At 41.1% G+C, this 26,426-nt stretch overlaps 1 protein-coding gene across 6 annotated transcripts; it reads right to left on the reverse strand.

The window, feature by feature from the left end:
• Window positions 1-1,173: 1,173 nt before the first annotated feature.
• On the reverse strand, window positions 1,174-26,406 carry usp19 (ubiquitin specific peptidase 19). Of its 6 annotated transcripts, none has more exons than XM_086278433.1 (26): window positions 26,060-26,403; window positions 24,651-25,041; window positions 18,666-18,794; window positions 18,299-18,435; window positions 17,526-18,056; window positions 16,133-16,517; window positions 14,836-14,992; window positions 14,664-14,735; window positions 14,026-14,141; window positions 13,453-13,685; window positions 13,024-13,216; window positions 12,471-12,604; window positions 12,199-12,357; window positions 11,976-12,086; window positions 11,757-11,867; window positions 11,552-11,653; window positions 11,292-11,432; window positions 11,091-11,209; window positions 10,046-10,189; window positions 8,734-9,125; window positions 8,518-8,628; window positions 8,076-8,292; window positions 7,020-7,172; window positions 6,686-6,852; window positions 6,400-6,575; window positions 1,174-2,366 (listed from the first exon to the last, which is right to left on the reverse strand). In XM_086278433.1, exons 2-26 carry the CDS (start codon window positions 24,874-24,876, stop codon window positions 2,226-2,228), a joined length of 4,557 nt encoding a protein of 1,518 aa, XP_086134559.1. In that variant the 5' UTR covers window positions 24,877-25,041; window positions 26,060-26,403; the 3' UTR covers window positions 1,174-2,225. The 6 variants fall into 6 exon arrangements, with proteins under 6 accessions (XP_086134559.1, XP_086134557.1, XP_086134556.1 ...); XM_086278431.1 differs by having other exon boundaries at window positions 13,453-13,691; XM_086278430.1 differs by lacking the exon at window positions 1,174-2,366 and adding an exon at window positions 3,536-4,842 and having other exon boundaries at window positions 26,060-26,406.
• Between the last annotated feature and the right edge of the window lie 20 nt (window positions 26,407-26,426).

The raw sequence follows: 26,426 nt of genomic DNA on the forward strand, positions 1-26,426 counted from the left end.
TGGCTGAATGCAACCAAACCACGCGAAACAGCGCCACCTTCCGTTTGTTGTGTCACGCACACGTGTTTATTCACGTGCATATGGAAGTTATAGCTAATGATATTATAAAGCAGGATGGGCATCTAAAGTTCTCACAGTCAAAATGTGTCATCAACACGCTGGTTGCTCTGTTCTGATTAGTTCCCAGTGACAGCAAGTAGGCACCAGCAGAAATAAGGCTCAATGTGATGATGCTAAATGAATGAATTTCAGCCTTAAGTGTATTATGTCCACCTGCACTTTCACTAGTCTGACTTGGCATTATTTTGAAGGTGTCCTTCTGTGTTTAGGTCGTACAGATGTTTTATAGATGAGGAATGAAAACTGCATTTTTTAAAGTATTTTCCAAGTGCTGTTAAACAGAGCAAGAATTTTTTTTTTTAAATTCAGCTTTTCCAAACATCTTAGATTTATTGTGGATGCTCACATTATTTTGTTGTGTGCACAGAAACTGCACCAAAAACAAAAACTACTAGGGTCAAAACTATCAGCCCCCTGTTGCTAATAGTCGACTGTAATTCATTTTTGCTGAATAACAGACTGCAGTTGTTTCCCTGAGCAATCTTAGCCCATTCTTCTTTGGAAACTCTCTCAGATGTAATGGTTTCCTGGTATAGACCTTGGTCTTCAGTTAACCTCACTTCATTTTCAATGGCAGACAAGTCAGTCACTTTGGTCTTCTGGAGTTAGTTCTTCACCACCTCCAGAAGAGCAAAAGAGCAACACGCGTTTTGAATCGTTACATTTGAAGACACAGTGACGACCAACACCCAGTTTTTCCACACACTAAAACTTTCCCACAGCACAACACCACCAGGTTTCACTGTGGGGACGCTGCTCTCCCTTCATTCACCAAACATACGTCGTCTCTGTGATTTAAAAAAACTGCAGAATCTTTCTCCAGGTTGTCCTCCACATACTGTATACTGACTTAAAGGTCTCTTCTGCAGTGGAGTTTGGTTTTTTTTTGGTCTGCAACCTCATAGTCCATTCCTGTGTAGAGATCTTCTGTGTATCTCCTGCTTCGTGAACATCAACAATTCTTTTTCTCAAGTCTAAACCGAGTTTCACTTTTGGCGCAATGCTCGCTCAAAGCCTGCCGTTTATGCACAGAGAGAAGACTGCAGGCACCGGTGTCTTTAACTCTCAAAACTGTTTTTATTTATATTAACCATTTATATGCATCCACAGCAACATTCTTAATGATCCCCACATTATATACGCAGTCCATTACAAAGGAGGGTGAGAACATGATGCTAGACAACTTACAGGAAACAGAAGTAATGAAACGCAGCAAGAGGGGGTGAGGGTACATCTGACGAGGGGCTCGGGTTACATGCAGCCATGCACATTTCAATTTATACTGAAGCCTTTAGACAAAGCATCCACAGGAATGAAAAAACTAAACAAGTACAAAAAAAATGAACAAAGCTAGAGAAAGTGAAGCTAAATCAAGTTTAGAAAGCAACGGGACAGAAAAAGTGTGTGCTCACTGTATTAAAAACAAAACACACAAAAAAAAAAAAAGAAAAAAGAAAAAAGGTGGGTCAGCACCATCTCATGTTTTCCTTAATGTGATGCTACAATTCCAGTCCATCTTGAATACACCACCACAAACAAATCAAACCAGGCAACTCAAACTTTAAAAGGAAAAAAACAAAAACAAACAACACATTTATATTACGACAATCATCAAAGTGTCCAAATATCCCCTAATAATCGACCACAGGTCTGGTTAATGTTAGCAAGAGCCGGTTTTTAGCTTGAAACCAGACCACAAGGTGCTTTGGTGCGTGGACACCCTCTCTCTGGTAGGTGGTTGTTAGGTGGTGGAGGAGGAACTCCATTAGCAGCAGCTTTACTACTTACTGCTACTGTTAACAGGAGCTCTTAGATCATAAGTGTCCCCATATGAACTGAATGAATAAAACTACACATGTAACTTGTTAAGTCTTTTTCAATGGCTATTAATGTGAGTATATTAACAAAGGTCTGTCTCAAGTGAGTGCAGTCAAATCCTCAGACCACCTGCAGATTTTTTTGCATTGCACCCCCCGGACACCTGATTCAGATGCCGGTGTAACCAATGACGACAGATGCGTCATCAGCCGAGGAGCTGCTCCCACTTGGGGGACCTCCATGGATCTCCACTCTACTGTCCTTTCTTTCATCAGCCCTCATACTTGTTAGTCCACTTCCTCCATGTTGCCGTAGGATGGTGCTGCACACTCGCCGGAGTGGGCAAAGAGGTCAGACGGTACCTCAGGGGTCAGCGTAGGCGGTCCTTCGGCATCCAGATCTGTCCCAAATAGCGACTGGCTAGAGGCCTGCAAAATAAACCAAGCGTTCACATTAAATCACATTGGTTCAGCATTCAGAGTGTTCATGTGTGGGCATGAAACACACAAAGACCATAAACAGATGGAAATTTTATTTTCACAAAGTTTATATATTAGAAAGCAGCATTCAGGTGGAGTTATTGAGATACATTATTGCATGGAAATTAAAATAGGTTATGATCTATTCAATACACTACTTGCAATAACTCGGTAATATTATACAGAGGCATCAAAATATAGGTTATGATTATTGTTCTTTTGCAATTAACATTTTTAAATTAGGCCCAACACACACTCACACACAAAGATAACTTTATCAGTCAAGTCCATTAAATCATTAGCCAATCAGCACTTGGAGGTCGTGCCCCCTAAAATACTTCTACAGAGTTGATTTGAGGAGACAAATTAGATCAAGAACACTGTAGACAAATAAAAAAAAAAAAAAAAAAAAAATAGAATAAAGACTTGAGAATTGCATATGTCTGAATCAAGTATACAGTCTGATGGTGATCTGAGTAAGGCAGAGCACATACAGGTCTGTGTACTCTGACCTGATACCAGAGGTTTCCCTGAGACCCAAATACACACTCACACACGATCATCACGGGATGACTGCAGAGCAAAGAACTGATCTGTGGACGGTGTGGAGTCTCAACAACACTTGCAAACAGTTAGTGGCTGTGGATGAAGTCGTCCAGCAACTTAAGCTGCTAAACGGAATTATTAATAAATAAATATATTTAAAAATTTTAAATTTAAAGAAGGCTCTACAAAAAATACCTTTGCTTATAGCTTACAAGTAAGGAACAATTCATGTGTAACTGTCCTTTAGAGCTCCCAAATCATTCAGAATTTAACTCCATTTAAAGCAGTGCAATTTATAAACATTACATTCAGGGGCGGACAAACATGTATAGTTTTATTGTTCTGAATATACTTTAGTTAGCCGCAAACTGCTAAAAAATAAACAAAAACAAATGAACAGAAAGAAGTCCCCACCACCCACAAAAAACACAACCCCTTAACTTTTCAAAGCAGTTATGGCTTAGAGGTATTCAATAAACACACAATTTAAAAAAAAAAAAAAAAAAAAAATTATAATTATATAATATATATATATATATATATATATATATATATATATAAATAATTAGAGTGTACTACAGTACATGTAAAAGAGGACATGTTGTCTTGACAAGATCAGAAATTTTAAAAAGGCCCCGAAATTCATTTTTCTTAATTTTCAGAATACAAACTAAAAGCAGCTACACACACGGACACACACATACATATACATACAATAAGGTTTAATATTTTCTTCTTCAAGAACACATTTTCCACCCATCATACATTTCTACTGTTAAAGGACCAATGTGTAGGATTTATGGGGCTCTATAAGAATATATTAATCATTGTTTTCATTAGTGTACAAACACCTGCAAATATAAACAGATGTCTCTCAAGTCACACAGACGGGAAGACCCAAACGGTTATAATGTAGATTTGCATAGGTGCTCCAAAGAAATGGGCATTCAGTTAATTGCCATTTGGAACCTCACCACTAGATGGCCCCGAATCCTGCACGTTGATCTTTTATGAGTGTAGTGCACTGGAAACAAAAGGCGCTTTTCAGTGGGTCCTTGCTATTCTATAATGCTCCTATAAGCATCTTAAAAAGGATCCTACACAATTATCTGACTCCTGAACGCATCTAAACAGGCTCCAAAAGAGCTTTCAGGGTTTGCGCTTCAACTCCACATATACAATGTATAATTAAGGCTGTCATGGCTGATCATCTGAGAATTATTACCCAAAGTGTGACAATAAAAACTGAAACTTTCTTTAGAAATGTACAGAGCTTGAAGCCACTTTAAAACAATGCAGAGGTAATGTAGTGAGAAATCTACACCCAGTACATCATTACAGTGTGGGGGTAGCTCTCCTGCAGCTTTAAATTAGCGTCTCTCACGATGAAAGAGTCAGCAGCTGTGACTTTAACATCAGCCTGTTTAAGTCTTAATATGTGAAGTAGTGCCGAGTATTTTAAAGGGTTTAGCCACTTCAGGTATTGTGGTGCTATGTAGAACACAAATATTTTACTGGAAAAACACTAAAAACATCTCTTCTCGTTTCTACAAACAGACTTTTTTGATTTCAGGGGCGGTCCAGCACGTAAACCCAGCACTCAGCTGGCTTTGTAAAGAAGAGGGTAGACCAAATTGACAAACAGAGCGAGCACTGCAGTGAGCGTGCCCAGAACAAAGTATCGTACGCAGTCGTCGTCGGGATAGTCCAACATCCTCTGCCTGCGGTGCTGCTGCACCGACTGTTCGGCTCCATCTTCCTCTTCCTCGTCTCTGTTTCTCTGTGTTCGGTGTCGCCGCAGCGCAGAGAGGAACAGTCCACGGGGCCCTTCGTCGAGCCCGTCGTCTTCCTCCTCCAGTTCCCGCCATATTAGAGAGGCCTGCGATTGGCGGGAAACCTGTGTCAGCTTCTGCGAAAAGGTGCGTGTTCTAACAAATACTACGATTACACGAGAAACCTCCAAATGTGTGTACTTGCTGAGCATAGTGATTTGTACGGAGATGACACGTGTGCTCTACTGAAACTGGGACAGTGAGGAGATTGTTCTTTAAGTGGGAATCAAATTTACAGGGGCCAGAAAATAAAGGGACATCTTCAAGCTCTTCTTACTAAAAGCCCAGGTTAAGAAATGTATATTTTAACCATTTTGTTGGAAACACTGTAACATAGTATATTCTTACCAATTTAAGCAAATTTTGTGAGATTGATATGAAATTTAAGCCTGAGCCTTGAAATCTCATCTGACAGCTTCTGAAATGAAAGTAACTGAACAAAGACTGTGCAGCATTTATCCCAAAGGAACAAAGTGGAGTTTTTCACATCCGGCAGTGACATGAAGTCAGTTTTTAATAAATAATCTGTATATCATTTGCACTGTGCTCACATGGAAAGACAACTCAATGGTTCAAAGTCTCACTGATCAATACATGGCTAAAATGCTCCAGCAAAAAGGAGGACAGGAATGAAAAACAGCTTAAAAGTGAATATAAAGTCTTTAAAACACAATACTCTTCCACTAAAAACACTCACGTTATTTAGCTGTTCATTTACTTACAAGGGAATCCTTTAATATCAGAGTGCCCCCCAAGATGTATGAAAAAGGACAATAAAATGCAGATTATACATTCTCCACTTATGTCTGTGAAGGTTCTCAGTCATCCAGGTCATCGTAGTCTAAGGAGCTTGGAAAGAAAAGCGTCTGGACTTCTTTAAGTTGTGTCTTCAAGCAACCTAAAGAAGTCCAGACGCCATTCTCCACTTAATTTTATACCCATATGGATTTGGATGTCTAAGCAAGATCACTTACAATACACACTGAAATTGCTTATAATGTGTATTTCCCGCTTTTCAATTGTCCACCAGATCAACAGCAAGATTTATTAATGATAGGGAATGATATTTAAAACCCCACAAAAAACCTCAAAAGCAGTTACACTCAAGTAGTGGGAAAAAGGGAAAAGAAAAAACCCACAAAGCTAATGCCACTTGACATCTGAGCTTTGCAGAGATTAACAGTGTGTCTCATGATGGATCCATCCATTATAAACCCACTGGGCTGTTTGTCATTAACAATGTCAGAGCACAAGCTCCTCTTGTCAAGACTAATTGAACAGAAGCAGCAGTTCTCAGAGAGATTTAACACACAGGCCTGTCTCTTAACACCTGGCAAGTACTGCCAGTTCCTCATTAGTGTGACACTTATTAATATCCCAAACCCCAATGACAGATGGACTCGATACAATGTACAAAGGAATAAACATGTACAACTCCCTCATTAACCACACTGACCCAAGCTAAAATCTTCCTACAGCCCATCAACCACACTAACAGTGACAGTTCACTCACCCCCACCCAAAAAACCAGAAAAACAAAAACTACAGGAGCTCTAAGTTAGCTGTGGGAAAAATTTCCTGTCTTATTGTTATGGCTCTCTCACCTGGCTGGCAGTAGCTCCTGCAGCAGTGGGCGACTCTGCACCTACAGGCCTGAGGAAGCGTGGCGGCCTCTCCACTGGGGAGTTTCGGCGCCGGTAGAACAGAACATAAGCGTAACGCGTCACCACTTGACTCTCGTCCACCATTGTCACGGTGCTGTCATCAAATAGACGCCAGCCTGAGAGTCAAGGAGGGAAGAGAGGCCGATAAGTGGTAGCAAGATGTCAGAGTGGAACTTATTGTATAACTTCCATATACATAAAAACAGATGCCACTGATCAGACTTACCAACATCACTGCGCTGGCTGTTCTTGTCACTTGGCAGGCGAGCGTAGGCAGTATAGTGGCCTCCTATCATTCCTCCATAGTGGTTGATGACCGCATACAAGTCATAGATAGGAGGCTGCTGCATCTCATCCTTCTGGCCAATACAGAACTTACTTAGATCTAGATTCCTGAAAGACGAGAGAGGCTAATGTTATAGAAACAAATACAGTATAGTATGATACAGTATTACTACTAATAATAGTCACACTTAGCTAAATAATTGACCAAATCTTTTTTTCATTAACATTCAAATGATGTGAAAATTAGGATACAAAAACATTTAGCTTGTATTGACCTGACTGGAAAGTCGACCATGTCATTGATCTTATCCCTCCAAATGAAACTCCTGAAGGAGAAGCGTTTGAGCTGAATGATCAAAACGTTGGGCAAACGCCACAGCAACAGTTGCTTGGAGGCCTCACGGTGCTGCTGGCACTTTGGACAGTACCTTAACACAGAGAGCAGAGATAAAGACCAGCTGATGAGACGAATGCACAGAATAATCGAATAAGACTTTTCACGTCAGGCCTGCACCGAATTTCATTTAAGAAGTTTCAACTATGAAGTTCACTAATGTATCTCTTAGCACAGTGTAGAGTAATAAAGTACTGGGCAAATGTTATGTCCTAATCCAATTTTACGCAGCAGACACCTGTTTACTTATGATCACTATGATTCAGCGTTGAACTTGAACTCAGAAACTGAGAATTTTTAAAGTCTACTGGATTATTATCGTCACCATCACTACTGCAATGACTGTGGTACCTAAAGAATAATGCTGTGAAATAAACAATAAAAATACTGGTTGCCACCAGTTCTTCCCCTAGCCCAGGTATAAATTCTAGATCTTTCCCATAAAAGTTGACCTCTGAACATTGTTTAAAAACCTGAGAGCATCATTATCCAAACTCAGTTTGTTTTGTTAGTGTATGTAACTGTAGTATACTGAGTTTTTCCCTTTCGATGTATCAACATCTTTTTCTTTCTCTCTCTCATGTAATAATACACAAATAAAAGCCTCTGTTTGAATGTCTATGCAGGATCTGGAGCCCTGACACTATCCAGCTACAGACCAGGTTGTTGGTTTAAGTGTTAAGTTTAGTTCCTCTTTTTGAAGTTTGTATACAAGATGTCTCCTAGTTTAGTCGCTGCTGTCTGGGAGTGGGAAAGAGAAAGTTAAACCTGAGTTTATTGTTACACAGGCTAGACACATTTACCACTTGGGTATGTTCACCAAGTTTAGAATTACATCAGACAAAGTGGAATTTGTGAATAACCTGAAAAAGAGCTACACGTCTAGAATCACAATCGATGCTACATTATTTAGAGCTCATTTCTTAAAGACTCCTACCAAGCCTCTTCAGGTGCCAGCACTTCTGGCTTGGTGAAAAGATTGAGGCACTGCTCGAGGGTGAAGTGTCCCGCTCTGGCCGTCTCACTCAGAGAACCCGGGTCTTCCTCGTACTCCAGTTCCTTGGAGCTCACCAGCACATATTCCTTTAGACGCTCGTTGTTCTTCCACACCAGCTCCAGGGTTGCATCGTCAGGTATATCTGCCAGTGCATCTTCTGCAGACGGGTTGATAGAGGAAAACATATTGATGTGTGGAACTTTTTCTGTTTTATTTTTGTAACACTAAACCTCAGAAGCCTGAAAAAGTCAAAACGCATCTTATGACAGAAAAGTCTTGAAGAGGTTTTCAATTTAGCACCATATCTTGCTAAATCAACCCAATATGGCAATGAAAAGAATAAAACTAAAGAAAATCAGTTCTGTAGAAAGTGGGGTGGTACCTCTCTCATCCAGCCTTTGCTCCTTGTTGTTTGCATCCAGCAGAGCGATGTAGAACTGACTAGCATGACCTGAAGCAGATTCACACGGATGCTGATACCCTGCGACTGCAGCTGCAGAAAGTTCAAGAAGTTTAAATAAGAAGGCAAGAAAAAAAAAAAAAAAAAAAAAAAAAGGCAAATCACCAAAATAATGAAGAATCTGTACAATACATTTACCTTCTGGCCGCACAGCCTTCTCACAGGACGTCTCTTTTTCAGCATGAGGGTCCAGAAAGCAACAAGAAGCAGAAGAGAGTGACTCGGAGAACCCTGAATCTGTGGTCCGTGTGGTGGAGAGGGACGTCTGGGAAGAGGAGAGGGACTCCGAGTCCCCTGAGTGGATGGCTGAGGCCTGAGCATACTCTGCCTGGGATTCAGGCAGCGAAGCGTGGCTCTCCAGCTCCAAGTTACCTGCTCCTACAGTACTGCTACCACCCACAGCTTCATCCTCCAGTCCAGGACCGTCAGGGGAGCCTGCTGGCACTGGAGGGAGGTCTACTCGGGACTGTGATGTTTCAGGGGATGTTCTGCCTGACTGGAAAGGAGGCTGGAACACGTTGACTGAAAACCTGCACACAGAGAGACAGTAAAGGTTATACTAAAAGTTCACATTTTAGTATGTTCACATAATATTCATTATTAAATGCCATAAACATTAAACTCTGATTATTTTACATCAAAAAGCACAAGCGTTGACTGAAAAGACATTCAGAACTTTTTTTTTTTTTTGTCATACTCTGAGCATCAAAAATGTTTCTGGGTGTTCACAGATCCATCTGTGTAGCTGGCACAGAGAAAATACAAAGTACAGCCAGGGGGATCTGATTATTGCTCAAGTTTCCAGCATTAAGACAGTGACAGGGGAAAAAAGGAAAATAGAGAAACTAAGTTGTATGAAAATCATTTTATAAAAGTAAACTAGAATCCTTTATTAATGACTTTTTGAGCTTTAGCAGTGGAGCATGACAGAAAAGGATTTGCTAACACCTACATAAAAATCATACTTCTTTATTCCATGAGAGAATATGGAATGGGCCAGAGAGCAGCCAAGTGTTAAAAGATGAAAAGCAAATAAATAAATATTTGTAGAAAAAGAGGAAAAGTAAAGGTCAAATAGATTGAAATGAATAGAAGACTGTCAGACATGCGTACTTTACGCCACAGACATGTAGACAGACGTGTAATACAAAGAAACAATGCTGGTAGCAAACTTTGCTGCATATTTCAGCAGCATTTAATATGAACAGTTTATTAAAAATGTGATTAACAGTTACAAATGGCCCTTACATACATGAAGAATTTGTTTAGACACCATCCGCTACCTCCTTGTCTTTGTTTATACTTTTAGAATCGTCAAGTAGTTTGAGTTTTTTCTTCCATTAATCAAGTAAAACGAATTCCCAGGACCATCTCTAATTCAGACACGTCACAGCAAATTTAATATTAGTAAATCGAACACGATGACTTTGAAATAAAAGTGACTGTGTACCTGGAATAACCCTCTAGAAGCTGGACGAGCCGGGAATATGAGAGTCGAGACTCTGGGACACTGACCAGGAAAGGCAGGCCCACGTTCTCTGTGTTGGGTCGACACAGACTTTTGTGGTTGGGCCAGTGGGTTCTCTGACACACTCTGGAGAAACAAGAGCAGAAGAGTTAACATGTGAGGAAGTACAGAAATTTTATTGCTAACATATAATCTGCAGTTTTATCATTTATTTCTTATAGCATTTGATATTGTATTAAAGATGTTTATTAAAGTTAATTCCACCATGTTAACCTTTTATTACAGGTACAGCCAGAAGTATTTCATACACATTGCATGATTGTGCTCATTCAGAGTTGATGTTCAGTCTCAGTTTATTGAAGGTTTCAAGCTTTGTGAAGCGCTATGACTTCACAATCTATTGTGTAAAAGACTTAGAACATAGAAGGCCGCTACACGCTTATAATACATATAGTACATATAATCTAGGAACAGGCTTGAGCGAAGGCCTGAATGTATTCAGCTTCTTGTTGCAACCTGTGGCATTTGAGTTTACTTAGTAACAGGTGACAGAAGATGGGTCAACAGGAGGACAAGTCAACGGGTATCTCCAGGGCCTGAAATTATCACCTTATTTGGGATGTTAGAAAGAGGAACTTCTGTGTCTGACTTTAGCTCTAAAATTGTTTCATTGTCTGTACAAGATGCAAATGATGTTCTTAGAAATACAAAAATATGTTATAGAATGCAAGAGGGGGCGTCAAACCCTGATGATATATAAACCATTCTCTGTGTATTTTTGGCAGAAGACATATGCTGATGTTTTCTCTCCTGTGTGTTAATAAACTCATTGTTTGACTGCACTCTTCTGGGCCTCCGTGGTTTGTGTCACTGCTCTACATTGATTGATTTCGCAACACATGTTCATAGAAAAGTTAACCGACTGAATTAATAACATGATATGGGAGTCACTTTCTTCCAGGCAATCCCTTGGAAAGTTCTTAATCAGCTATTTACAGTTGGAAAAAACATGTTTTGGAAAACTTACTGATTGCAGTAGCCAACGCGATAGCAGCGAGTGCAACGCTTCAGTTTGTCTTCTTCAGACACCGGAGGCTTCAGGCAGGCAGCACATTTGGAGATGGGGATATTGGGGACCTGAAGTTTCTGCAGAGCAAACACAAGGCTGTTAAAATATTTGTAGTCACATATTTCACAGGTTTTCAAAATGTAAAAGCGAGATTTATACCTGCTGCACTTTGAACAATACCACTCTCTCTTTGGCCAGGTCTTTGGAAAGCACCTCAAAACAGAATAACATGTCAGAGGAGGACACTGTGTCCAGGGAGTGGGTAGGCAGGAACATTCGCTGGAAGCGGTTCTTTCCCACCTGAGATGGGGGGGAAGAGAAAAAGTGTCCTTGAGAAAGTCACCTCTAAATGTCTGCGGTATTATACGACTCTCCCTCCTTTCCACGACACTGTTAAAGGACATTTTAAAATGTCTAACCTCGGCCAGTCTGAGGTTCTCGGGTTTGACCCTCACACTTCTAGAGATAGATTCCAGGACTTCAGCAGTACTGGAGCTCTCCTTGCTTACACTCACTAAAAACTGACACATACAGATGAATATTCATTAACAGGTCACAAGAGACACCTTTGAATTTCAGCACTTAATAATTGATGCAGAACTGCAAAGCTGTTTCTTATCTTACCTTGATGGGTTTTTTATGAGGTTCCTTAGCGAAGTAGAAAACTGAGAGCACCTTTTGTTTCTGTGGCAACGGCACGGGCAGGTAGAGGAAGGGGTCAAAGGTGATAGATACCTGAAAAAGAGGACAGAGATGTCAATGTCAATAAACAGAAACCAAACATGTGTGTTTGTGGGGTGGGGGTGGGGGGTGGGGGACTGAAAAATTGTGTTATTGTGTTACCTTAGAGCATGTGGGACACACCAGTTTGGACTTGAACTGACCCTGAAACAGATCTACTATAAAGGAGTCATTCCGCATCTTGTGCCTCTGCCATGCTTCCTCTGCCACCACCTGCACCAACAACAAAAAAACAAAACAAAACATCAGGTCAAGGTTTGACAAAATTCTAGCAGGAAACAGTTACCATTTAATCTCATCACATTAGCCAAAGAAAAACACTAACTTCGTCTAGCCGCCCGTCAGAGTCGACCGTTTCTGTGTAAGGTTTGTTCTGGATGCGGTTCAAGTCTTCGTGGAGTCCGTCCAGCAGGAATGCCATGAACTCCTGGGCATCGTGCTGGGCGTAACCAGTAAACTGACTTGCTTTACTTGCCACAATTGCCTGTGTGTTTGCAAACAGATGGAGAAAATGAAGGAAGATTGAAAACTTCCAGAGAAAAATTGCTGTAGAAGAGGAAAAGATCTCAGGAAAATCTCAGGGTGCCGCTTTTGTACCTTGAGTTTTGAGGGCTGGAAGGCGTGGTGCGTTCCTTTCCAAAGAGCCCTGAGCAGCACAGCAAAGCTGATGGCTAGCCTGCCTCCTGTTCCCAGTGGATTAGTGCAGTTGATTTCTGCCTCAAAGGCTCGGTCTGTGGGGAAACAGAAAATACAGGAATGCAAAAAGATAATATTTTCTATCAACCTTTGGCGAATTACATTGTTTCCAAGGAACTAGGTGACCCAGATTTTCAGTGCTCTAAATGCTTCAAGTCCACAAACTTCTGCAGTTGTAGCTAATGGAGATAAATCCTGTGGAAGTTCCTGAGCACTCATTAAGCCTGCCCCTGTGGGCCATGACATTGTACCAAAGCCATAATAAAACATAGCCTGTTTTACTTTTCAACACAAAAACCCAACAACACGGTGCTCTTCTTGGCAACAGCATTAAAGATGAAGTAAATTATCCCTTTGGGTGTGCATTAGAGCAGCATTTATTAAAACAGTGCTGAATTATAAATGTATTCCTGTATTATTTTTAAGAGGTAAAAAGAGTAAATCCATTATTTACCATGAAAGTAATCCCTGAGTTCTCTGGTGTTGGACAGGGACTGAATGACGCTGTTCATGAAGCAGGTGTTTCCGAGGTTGACCAACCCTGTAAAACCAGGCAAGCACACCTTCTTCTCTTCCTCTTCCTCATGGCGCTCGCTGCTGGCCGGAGGTGCGTGGGTCATGGGCTGCACCATGCAGGTAGGCTTAGGCTGGGAAACACACACTGTCATTTACTCTAGTTGTATATGTTTGTATTTGTACTTTTATTAGCCTCACTTAATAACTATTCACTCATCCAGACTCTATGGTGTCACCTCTGCTGCTGTCAGCTCTTATGACACACGTGGACCAAATGATAATAAAACCACTAGAAGTAAAAACAATATAACAATAGTAGTACGGTACACAGTTTCAAGTCTATATGGGTATTCATTAATCCATTCACCATGGTAACAGTAGGCTCTGGCTTGGTAATAGCAACGTGCTCAGAGACTGTGCGTGGAGCCACAGAGTCCAAACCCCCATCTTCCACTCTGGTTGGGGCCTTGGGTGTCTTGGGTTTTTCTTCCCCAACCCGCGGAGGCTCCTCCTTGGCTGGGAGGTTGTGCTGACTGCTGCCTGGCTGGCTCTTCTCCATGCAGGCAGGGCTGGAGGGCACAGCGACCTTAGCGCCACCCACTGCACCTTAAACAGAGGACAATAGAGGTTGTGGTTAGAAAATGAAGCTCATCAGCAAGAGATGTGACAGGAATAATAAATATAGTTTTGCAGCAATATTCATTTACATGCCACGTTACAGAGGTCAAATTCCTGTACCTGAAAAACCCACATGCATTTGTCTCAACCACAAACAGTAAAGAAAAAACACTAACAAAAGACAACAAACTGCCCTAAATTCAAGCAATAAGTGCTGGTCATCTTTATTGTGGAACTTCTCTGGATTATCATGTCCAAAAATCCTGCAGAACAAAACCAAAGACTTTATCTAATGTTGACAAGTAGAAGCCTGGCAGCAGACCTTGTGTGGCTTGGGCCTCCAGGCCCCCCCAGCGTTGGCTGTGCCTCTTCTTCAGAGTGATGTCCAGACGGGAGGGAGTGAAGGCATAGCTGCACAACTCAGGCTGGATCAGATTCCTGAATCACAGGAAGGAGAGTACACAGGTCAGATTGTAAAGGCAAAAAGAAGTTCAGGGAGGTGAGTGATCTACGAGAATGTCATCAGTGCAACATTCCCACTTTGTTATTCATCACGTAATGTCTGGAAGACATTTATAACATTCCAGATATTAAACATATTTATGTTGTCCGCACCACTTCCATTTGTGCCGAGTGCTTAAACCCGTAAAAAGAAACCACAGATAAGGAAGTTTGATTCCACAAGTTTCCTTAAATGTGGTGACAGGTTCTACCTTATAAGTTTGATGTCTTTGCCCTGATTTAACCCTAGTGATTTAGCACTCTTGTTTCTTCATGGCTAATTAGGCTGTTCCAATTAGTTAGATACTGATGAAGCTAGCCGTGATTCCTGGAACAGCTCAGTATATCTGTACAGTTAGCCCACACATCTACACAGAAAAACATTCCGGTGTTGCGCTCTTCACCTGCTCATTTTAAGATTCTGGTTTCTAAGCAAGAACAAGCAAACTCCAACAGTACCTGAGTTTGACTTGCCACTTGAAGACTGTGTTCGGTCCACAATCTGAATGAAGCCGCAGAAAGCTGACATCACTGTAAAGGAAAGCCAAAGGAAGGTCAATCACTCGCTGCTCTTTCGAGACTGGCCAAAAGGAAGCCACATGCTTTATTAGTAGATATTCATGGTCATAACCTTGTCTGGAAGATGAGGGTGAAGTCCTGTTCCCTGAAGATGACTCTGGCTGTATCCCTGCAGATCCCCTTCAGGTAAACATTGACTACCATCAAGTCTGTGCCCTTCTCATATGAATCATTCTTCACATACTGCAGGTTTACCATGGGCTCTGGGGCTGTGGGAAGTTTGGACAAAGTATTAACAAAAAGAAGTTATTTGAGGTGGTTTGTGCATCTGAATAGCATGCCTAATATGATCCCAGGAAAGGTGTTTAAGGTGTGCGGGACAGGTCCTGGTTGAGAGCCAAGGTTATCTCACAGCTGGCTTGGAACCAAAGATTTTAAATGTTTTCAGCATTTATATGTTGCAGTTGTGATCTTTGGTCATAAACCAGTTTCAAGAAGAAGAAAAGTTAGTGAGACTAAAAGAGAATTTTGGAAGGTGCCAAATTTTGGAATTTACTATTTTCACCTTCAATTATACGCTAAATAAATAAATAAATAAATATTACACAAAGTCGGTCAAACTGGGGGGGGGGGGGGGGGGGGGAATCAACCTATGAAATGATCTCACCTGCTTTTGTGCAAAAACAACAAGTGCACCGTAGAGGCAACAACCGAACCTAAGAAAGTGAATGGTTTTACAGGTATACCACTGCTCTCTTACTCCAGCTGACTGATTTTTCCTCTACCTCTACTTTTTGCCACTGTCTTTGCACTGCACTGGTAGCATGACACAGTACATGTTGCATGGATAGTCCAGCTTCCCCAGATTAGCACATTGGTGCTGTTATGATAGTGTTCTCCAAGCCTCCCAGCACTGTCTTAAGAATGGATGAGACTCCAAGAGATGATCCATTACTCAAGGACAGCTGGACAGGGTTGTACACATTTCTAACCAAACTGTCAAAACAGACACTATGAGTGTGGCATGAGGGTCTTTAGTGGGACTTGTGCTAACGGAGAACCCTGGCTTGTCAACCAATATGAATGCACTACAGGTACTATGACCTGTCGCTGGTGACAAGGTTACTAGCAAAAAGCAAAGCTAGAGAAAAATCAGCAAATAGGGGACAAGGAAAGAGCAATGGTTTGGCTTCCACATGCAAAAACATTCCCCTTTTTGGAGTGGTCCTCTTGTTGCCTTTCCAGTGCATCTGCTCTCCTTTTGTTTGCACCAAAGCAGGTGAAATGGATTCCCAATGGTTTACACCTCCTCACTGAGCAAACCGATGTCCCCGAAATTGACTGATTGTGTGTTAAACTGTTCCCTTAACCTTTTTCAGAAGCGCATTTAAGCACCATATACAACTAACCATCCAGTTGCTTCATTTCCAGTAGCGGCTCCTCCTTCGACTGGTCCCGCTTCTCCTCATCGTCACAGCTGCTCTTCGTTTGGGCAACACCTGGGGGCTGGCTTTGCTTGGCTGGCATTCCCATCGCCTCTACTGGTACCACTTCCATATCTCCAAGCTGCTGACAAATCAGAGGATCCTGCTCTGATTCCTGCTCAACAGGTTTTCCAGCTGGCTCAGAGTCTGTTCTGTCTCCCAGCCTTTGGGGAGAAGTCGAATTCATTTCGTTGTTGAAGGCGACAGGTTTAACACAGTCACTGGTGCTAACAGGAGCTGCTGGCTGGCTCACACTGACATGTGTTGTTGCACCAGACTGGTCTGATGACTGGTTTTGCTTCTCAGCCAACTGAAAAAATACAAATAAATTAATACATTTAAAAAAAACAAAAACAAAACAGGAGACATTTTAAAAATGAAAGAGCAACGTTCACTCCCAAAGTCCCCATAGGAAAAGGAGACTAAATGAATATCTATGAGCTACAGATTTTTCACATTTGAGAGGGTATACACAGCACCCTCTAGTCCTCTTATTACAGCAGTGACCAAAAACAAAGGATGCCATATACAGCTGATTATCCAGTGAGATCTAAAGTATCTGCAAAGTTACTTTTGTGACCTTAGCTGTATGAAAACACGCCAATACACATGAGCAGACAGTCCTCTCATGTCTCACTTACTGCTCTTTATCTGGCAGGCTGTTGTCTGGTGACAGGTTTAGATGGCATCTGTTAGTATGTTGTGTAAAAATATTTCATAAAATTACAAATCTCTCCCAAGCTCCAGGGACACTTGGAAAAGGGGAGCCCACACATGGCAGATGGTGTTACTGGCTGTAATCGAATTAAATCCTAGTACTGGGTGATGTGTGGAAATAATCTGCAATTTTAGTCTTTAAATGAGTCAGAGTTGGGAAATTATTTAAATTAAAAAAAAAAAAAAAAAAGGTTTAATCATTTTAAATATTATTAAATATGGAAATATATTATTTCTATTTATTGGGTTCTGCATGATTTTGGGCTCATTCAGAATACGTCACATCCGCCTGACAGCTGTGTGTGACTATAAACACAATAAAAGAAAACAGCAATACTGTTGCTGGGGTAGCTAAGTGGCTGTGTAAAATAGAGATAGTACAATACAGACAGCTCTTTACCGTTGTGTGTTCACACTGTTTTGGTGTTTGTGAATTTTTTATTTCCCTGCCAGAGGAATCAAGTTTTTCTAACAGTTGGCAGGTTTCTTGCTTACAGGACAGTTAACAGCTCAGCTTACTGGAGTAAGTCAACTGTATCCAGTTATTTAAGGGCATGTAAAGAAACTGAATTATAAATCACAATATTATAGCTAATCTCACCTGAGTTCTGTTGGTAAGGGTGGAAGCAGCTGCTTCTGCTCCCTGTTTCTGTCCGCTGCCACGAGTCTCAGATCTGTTGTCTCCACTTTTCCGTTCCGTCTGTGGGCTCCGACCAGCGGGCAGGTGGGCACAGGTGGATTTCCCGTTAGCTGCTGTAGACATCACAGATGGCAGGTCGGCTGATGCAGCGTCCTTAGAGGTCTTAGGCAGCCGTACAACTGTGCGTTTGGCACTAGGTTCCTGATGCGGTTGCTCTGCTTTCGTGACGGTAACAGGCTTGCTGCTGGTGGTGGAGCCATCTCCAGCTGTGCTTTTAACACCTGCAGAGTCCGTAGTGGCCTTTTCACCCGTCAGTTTAGTTTTCAGGCTGCGTTTGACACATGATTTGCTAACACCGCGTCTTGACTCGCTGTGTGCAGGTGACGAGGGAGGCTGGGGCTGGAGATGTGGAGTTTTCTCTGATGACTCCAAGGCAACGGGCTTCATGTCTGGTTTGGTCTCTATGGATACTGCCTCCTTCTTTTTATTTGACTAAAGCAGAGGAGAGGAGCCAGAAGAAAAACACAGGGCTTACTTAAAGCTTCAATGTGCAAGACTCTCCTTCAAAGATTAAATAACAGTCACGTCTGGGCAAAATGTTTTTCTAAACGTGGTGCAGAACCCTTATAACAAGTACAGTGTGTTGCTTGCAGGCTAGCATACTTACCTCAGTTTAATTTAATATTCTTTTAAACTTGTTTTGAATGAGCGATGAACAATTCTATGCGACTCACCTTTAGAGAAGGCCAGATGTGGAAAGGAATCTTTTTGTGCATGATGAGATGGAGGAAGCCTCCCTTTTCCTTATACTGGACTTTGCTACATGAGGCCTCGATTTCCTCCTGCAGCTGGCAGCTCCATTGCCGTCCATCTGAAGAATGAGAATGCACCGATTTTAATAGACCACAGCTCTACCTACAGTATCATTTCAAATAGAATAACTGCAATAAATCCAAGATATAAACCAAAGGATTAAGTTTAAAGTCCAAATTCCAGAGTTTGAAGGCTAAACTGTACAGCTATGTACTTTTGTGGTTTTATATTTTATGACTGACCCAGCTTCTATTTTGATCTCCACTTTTATACTTTGCTGTGAATTACCTGGGAAATCCACATTGCAGTGTGTGTCTGTGAAGGTGGTGTTTATGTCCTCTATCCTCTGCACCCCCTCGCCACAGCGCAGCCTGACAGTCACTTCGTTGACATTCTGCTTCCAGTCCACAAACACATCTTGAAAAAACAAAGAAGCAGGCATATGAGTTTTAAAGATGAGCAGGAACTTGAAAATTATTCCACCCTGATCACTCAGCCTCCAGCCTGAGCCACAGTGACCCTGTTAAAACGTAAAAACTAAAAAAAAAATCCTCTGGTTAAAAAGGAAATTTTAAAGTAAAAACCAATGAAGAGCACAGCATCAGTACAATGAACCCAAAGGAAAACACACTGAATGCACATGCTCACGCATTCACACAGACCACTGCGCTCATATGCTCAACTGGGTCAGTCTAGAGCACTCACGGACAGACCGAGGCAGACAGAAGGCAGTGAACTCAGCAATTACAAATGGGACATCTAAAATTATCCACCCCACACAGACTGTATTCCAAGTAAACAATTGCAAGAAGGAAAATCATCAAGTCATTTGCATGCTACCGAGCCACTTCTTCAAATGTAGACTCAACACACTAACGTGGACAAAAAGAAAGAAACAAGAAGACGTGTACCACAAGGCTCATAGCACCCAGCCTTCAAGCCTCAACTTTCCCACACTCATTTCCTCATCCAATCTCTCCCCAACTGAATCACTCCAAAAAGGTCACAAGGAACACTCAATCCCCTTCAGCTGGTGACAGTCAGATTACCAGTGTAGCTGTGCCACTCAAATGACAGGAATAAACTTGTTGACATTTGTGACAAATTGTTTTTTTTTTTTTAAACACTTAACATGTGTGTTTAAGTGTATTTTTTTGTGAATTCTCAGTATAATTAAAATTACACTACTGCAACAGTGGACTGTTACAGCCAGAATATGAAAGGAGCAGACATGCAATCAAAGATTCTTGAACAGAAATCAATTGGAGAGCTCTCATTTGTTAAGAGCCCATAGTTGTCCTGCTCAAGCTAACAAGAGCCAATCACTATCTGAAAAAGTAAAGATATTAGCCAATCATGTTGTTGCAGTGTTGTTTGTGAAGTCCAATTGTGGGCTTAGTAAAATTGTAGATAACAGTACTTTGGCTTTTTCTTGGCTTAAAGTAACCATATTGTCAAATAGTACGGAACTTATTAAGCACTCTGATTGGATGAGAGGAGACGCCGATTATGCTAGCACCGAGTATTGTGTGGAGGTTCTGAAACTTTGCTCGTGTGTAGAATTTTATTTTTTATTTTTTGCAGTATGTCATCATATTTGACTTGTACACATTAACACACATAATACTCTCAAAGTGAAGTTTAGATTTTCTTCCCAATTTATTTTTCCCCAAAACATTTCAAAGATGGCTGCCAAGCAGCAAGAGTTTCTTTTAGAAAGATCTACAAAACTAGCAACTGGAAAAAAAATAACTTCTCAAAATCTATTTTTAATAAAGTAGCTTTTGGTTTAAGGTAAACTCATTTTGACTGTCACTACGGTTAGATCAACTACCAGCATGAATGTTGTGAACATTAAATTACATTTAATTTAAAGTGAGTCAACCAATTCAACTTAAATAGCATTTCACACTGTAATACTATTAATGAATAAAAAATGAAATGATTTAATTTGCTGTTTCCAAATACATTTTGCTTTGCATCACTGAACAGAGTTGGTGATTGCGGGTTTTGAATAATATCAAAAAATTACTGGTGCCTTTTCATGAAAAGCCTACAGCTGGTTGAGTATCTGGCAGTATCTCAGCTAGAATAACATCCCTTCACTATGAAGAAGAGGACCAGCAAGACAAATGTTCTCACATTCAGTCTCATGAGAAACCAAACAGAGCCAGAGTAGAGCTCATCTATTAACACTACAAACAGCCGCACTGACCTGAACACAGTCTAGTCTGATGAGACCCACTAAGATAACTTGCAAACAATACTTCCAGCACGACCAAGTATATATAATCAAAGCACTGATTACAGGCATGAGCTGTGCTCTACATGATCAGGTAAATGCTGTATCACTACGTTCACATCAACATGAGATCCAATATCACCTTTAAAAGCTGTTATTAGTATCAAATTATGCAGGCTTAAAACAACAACAACAACATATCGAAATGTGTGACAATATGGTAGTCACACATGCTGAAGATCAGAACACGATGGACACCAAATCAGAGACGAACAGAGTAAATGCAATTGGCAATTGGAATAGGTGCTAAAAACGGGACAATCTTCTACTATGTTCCTTCCCCCTACTGGCCAAAAAGCTGTTACTGCTGGACTAAAGTGGTTATTGAATAGAAAATAAGCACTACAGTAATAGAGCTGTAATTGTTGCAGATTACAGCTCTATTACTGTGGTGCTTATTTTAGTTGCTAGGGAGGTATCTATGCTTTGAGTCCAAATCCACGAGTACAAATACAGAAAACAAGTAAAACAAAAGGCAGGCGAATCTCACGTGTATAGTTTACAGGTATTGCCAAAGACTATAGACTTTGGAAAGAAAAAGCACTGTGAATCAATAGCTTATTTGATCAAGGGCTTATGGAAAATGTGAGAAGCTTTGCATTAGCATTTCAACCTTCAGGGACAAAATCACTCACAACTGTAACAGAGTTAAGTGATTAATACTGCTCGATCAAGACAAATAAATGATGGAGGAAAAGGAAAAAAGAAAAGGAGAAACATCAAGAAGAAAGAAACCACAAACCTAATTTACAAATCTGTGCAAAGATTATGTGGACTCAAATAAATCCTTCAGTGGTCAGACAAGAAAACTACAGCTGCTTTTGTTTTAACCTTTAAACTGGAAAAGTATTCCATTATGTTATTCCAGAAAGCATAAAACGTTTTCTTCATCTTTTAACACATTATATTCAGTATCTACTAGAAGAAGATGGTGAGTCTCAGACTGTTACATTGTCATTGCTTCTGTGAGGCTCTTTATAATCAAAACTATCCATCCTCTGCACATGTCCAAACCACCTCAGCCTTGTCTCTAAAACACTGAACTTGAGCTCTCCCTCTGATGTACTCATTCCTAATCTTGCCCATCCTGTTCTCTCTCAAAGAAAATCCAAAGACTGTCAACTCTGCCACCTCCAATTCTGCCTTGTATCACTTTGTTAGTACTACCACCTCCAAACTATACATCATAGCAGGTCTCACTACTATTTTATTAATCTACTCTTTCACTTTCACATTCCTTCTGTCACAAATCAACCCTGACACTCATCTCCAACCACTCCATTTAACCCGTTCCGTCTTCTTCAACTCTCTTGTGCAAATTATTCCACTACACAGAAAAAAGTTTAGTACTGCAAAATAAATAAAATGATGACAAACTAAAAGCTGGGCATTTACATTTACACATACGTGTGCTACCAAATTCATATAATGTAGTTGTAGTTAATATTTTATTGCTGTTATTACTGTTTTATCCGATAAAGAAGTTGCAAAGGGATAAATGCCTCAACAATATCCTAAGGACTCTAACTCCACTGCCTTGGCCTGCACCTGGTGAGTGTAGGTGGCAGGTGATTTAAGGGGGTTCTTGGAACAGCCCTTTGAGTTTGATTTAAGGACACAAACTAGGGCCAAGCAACAAATTGTATATTTATCTCAGCTACAATTTTACTATTCATTAATTATAAAAAATAAAATAATGAGCATAAAACAATTTCTTTGTTATGTTTCTGTTTGCTATGAAGATTTTGTCTTGCTCTCTGTTATAAAATCAGCACACCTCTTTCAACTACAGCCATGCACTTTGGTCTGTCTGCTTCATCTAAAGGTAAATCTAGATCACTAGTGTGTTTCTGCCTTTAGTGCATATGGTGAAGGAGGACATGCAGAGAACTGGTGTGGCAGAGGAGAATGTTAGGACAGGATGAGATGGAGGCAAAATAATCTGCTGTGGTGGATCAGCTAAAGGAACCAGAAGAAAGAAGATGACGATTACTGATTGGCTGCAGATGCTTTTGTCTCTAGATCACTGAGGGTCTCTCACCCAGAGGACTTTGTTGACATAATAAAAATGTGCTTTTTAATGTGCATCTAGAATGAAGTGAAATAATTACTGACAAAAATAACTGATCACAGCAAACAAATGAACCAGTTCTCCACAGGCTGTGGTTTGAGTAACCCTCCGGCTTACAGTGAATCTCTCACAAAGCAGAACAGGGACCACAATAGGGCTGAACGATATATCGCATTTGCGATAATATCGCGACATGATCAAGTGCAATTTTCTAACCGCAAAGGCTGCGATTATACTCTGGACATGTCCAAATTCATGGGCTGCATCCTCCTGAGGCCGCATTTGTAGACCGATTACGTCACAGCGACGTGCCGAAGGCTGTCCAAATTACTACCATATCCCAGAATTCATAGCGCGGCCCAGCCAAACTCCAGTTTCCAGCAATGGCGGCCGCTACTAAGTTTTAAAATTACTCATACTAATCTTTCTGGGTCACAAAATAAACTTTTAACATATTTTCAGGCGAGAAAGTAGTTGTGTAAACATCAAATATCTGCTCGGTTTATCAAGATATCCCATATTTGCAAAAGTGCTTCGACGTTTTCAGAGGCGTCTGCTACCCACCAGCTCGACAGCTAGCCGGGAGCTCGAGGGTTACTGATGCGGCCGAGAACGGCACAACTCCCGGCACATCATTTTCAGATCACCGCGGAGTTTCGCTGCTCGGGTTAAACGTAATATATAAGTCACTTAGACAACCTAAAAATGTTATTGTTGGGCTTTTTTCAGTGTTTTGTTTGTTCGTGAGTAAATCGGTTTGGCTGAGATTAAAGTTATTAGATTAGATAAAATAAAACTATTAATCCCCCGGGTGGGTTCCTCCTTGGTTTTCACACAGCTGACTAAACGTCAAACAGAAAACTTATTAAACAGAAGTATGAGACAGTCGAGAATTTACGCCAGTGTCTGGTTATATTTTAGATAGCAAGAAGCAGACGGCCGAGTTTATTAAACTCCACCGAGACAGCGGTGACGCTAATCAGAACTAGACCGTCCAATTTCACGCCTTTAAATTTTAAAGGCGTGTTTGTGTGTGTGTTTATACAATTGCTATTATGTTTGCACTTTATGTGTAATGTTACTGACTGCAGAGATCAGTAAGATGTGTGTATTTTTTATTTATTAGTTTTATTTATTTAATATTATTTTTTAATTGAATGACTGTCTAGTAGTTCACAGATGTCGAAAAACTGAGTGTGGTAAAGCCACTGATTTTGTTTATGTATATTTCTGCAATCTGCACATTGTACTGACTTTCATTTTAATGTTTACACCAGGGTTCCTTGTCAGCACTTTATGCTCAGATGTTTGTAAGCTAAAAATAAACTATTGTGTATGTTCAAATATACTGTTGTGATTGAAGAAGTTAAATAAAAATGTCAGTCATCAATTCATGCATCACCTCATGTCATCATAACAGAGGTCTGTCTTCCAGGAAAGAACAGTTTAAAATTAATGTAATATAGTATTGGCCATACTATATGATGTATTGCTTGTCTTTGTTTAATAATACAGAAGACAAAGACCTTAAAAAATAATCGCATATCGCATCGCAATCGCAATATTGGGGCAAAAAAATCGCAATTAGATTATTTTCCATAATCGTTCAGCCCTAGACCACAATCACCGTCACTAGCTAAAGTTCAAGATGGTGGAATTTGAGTCACCAGGAGGATGACAAACTCCATGGAAAAGCAGCTGAATGACACCAAAGCAACACAAGTGGCCTAACCAGCTTTCATGTAGGGAAAAATAAAATACCAGGGACACGCTACAGGGGATGAGGCTACATGGTTACCTTTCAAAACAAAACATTTACCCACATTTTAAGAGTAGACATCCACAAAAAATAAAATAATGTAAAAATGCGTGTAGCTGGGACACTTTTTGTAATTCTTACCTTTCTTGACTTCTGCAATAACCCCATCCACGGCTGCAGCAGCTGCTGCCGCCGCTCTCTTGGCCTCTCTGCTTTCCTGGTTGGCCCTGTCCTTCTGCTTCTTCTTACTCGTACTGGAGGGCAAGTCTGAGCCGTTTTCTCTGCTACTGCCTCCTCTCTGCTGAGCTCCACCACGGTGGCCCACCGCCTCACTCCCGGCCACACCACTACTGCCGCTGCTGGCCATCTTCAGGCACTTGGCACTGACAGGCCGCCCGTCGCCAGAGTCACTACCACTGCTGGGGTCTGGATCTGAGGTGTGCCTCTTCCTGCCTGGCCCGGCTATCTTGGCGATGATGCTGGTCTGAACTCTCCCAGAACAGAATCAGGAAGACTAGTGAGGGATGGGGACCTAAAGCATAGACAATTCACTGTCAGTTATCATGATGTGCAATTTACAAGATGTAACAGAATATCAAACAGCTATGGGACTTGAGTAGGACACACACACCAGCAAACGCATGCACACATCCAGAGACAGGGACCTGCTGTAGAGCAGGTGTCAGATAACAGCAATGCTGAAAAAGAACATGACTATTGTGCCTTACAACAAAAAGCATATGGCTGAGCATAACATCGACTGAACCAGTCGGACATTGAGCTTTGCTCCGTTTCCTTAGCATAGCAACCGCAAGTTGCTAGTCCACAGTAAAATGACAAACAAAGGACAACAGATAAATCAGCCATTTTAGTTAGCGTTCAGTACAAACCATTTACTAAATAGCCGACCGCTGTTTATTAATCCGTATTGCTGAGCTTCCCCTTATCAAGCTAGTTAGCTTACTTACTGTAAGTTAGCCAATAACCAGCAGACTATATAGGTTCGTTTATTTTAAGGCACACGTGTTCGTGGCTGTCATGTGCCTGTAAATAATGAAGCATGCACATAGGTCTCCACGAGGCTTCAAACTAACCTTATATTCTCAAAGTCATGCTTTGGCAACTCTCTTTAAAAAACCTGCTAACCTTCAGAAGAGTAACATAATACCGTAACCCTGATGTACCTGGTCTACACTGCGAAATGTAACAATTGTTTATGTACATACCGTATCTAATTTCGCTGCTTTGACTTCTCGGGGCAGTAGTAAACAGTGGCATTACTTTCGCATACCGCCAGTAATGTTTTAATGGCTGTAGTTTATCTCCATTACCGTGTGCCCCAGCGGAGCGCCGGGCAGGTCGTCTAATCAAGCGCTGCTACAGAGCTCCGAGCAGCTAAAGTCATTAGCCTCACGCTAGCGGTAGCTCAAACCAAACGGGTTGGTACGGCTATTCAATTTAAACAAATAAGACAAGACATCTCGTGACACCTGACGAACATTAGCAGTTAAAACACTACATTCATATTAACGTAACAACATGACACTTACGGGGATTTATTATGATGCTAATTCCGTTTTAACACACAATAGCGAGCGACTTCTTTTCGTTGCCCGGCTGCTAAAGCTCCCTTCTCGGCCGCAGGCCGCTATGCTCCTACCCGAACTCGAAACCCCGTAGTCCACGGTGTTTCTAGAATCTTCTTTCCTTTAACCAGGGCCCATTTCTTCACATTTCAATTGCGAAGAAAATCAAACAAAATACAACAGCAGAAATCCTGCTCAATCCATTGGTTTCATCCGGCCTCTGCGGGGCGAGTCCTACTTTGTTTGGAGGAAATTACAGCGCTGACCGGCCAAACCTGAAACGATTGCACGGTCACTTCCTGGCTGACATGCTCACGTGATCTCTCTCTCT

The sequence above is a fragment of the Aulonocara sp. 'chitande type north' Nkhata Bay genome, linkage group LG20, assembly GCF_057382095.1.
Source record: "Aulonocara sp. 'chitande type north' Nkhata Bay isolate Kocher_YH1m ecotype deep benthic linkage group LG20, A_spYH_male_GT1.1, whole genome shotgun sequence".
NCBI classification, from domain to species: Eukaryota; Metazoa; Chordata; class Actinopteri; order Cichliformes; family Cichlidae; genus Aulonocara; species Aulonocara sp. 'chitande type north' Nkhata Bay.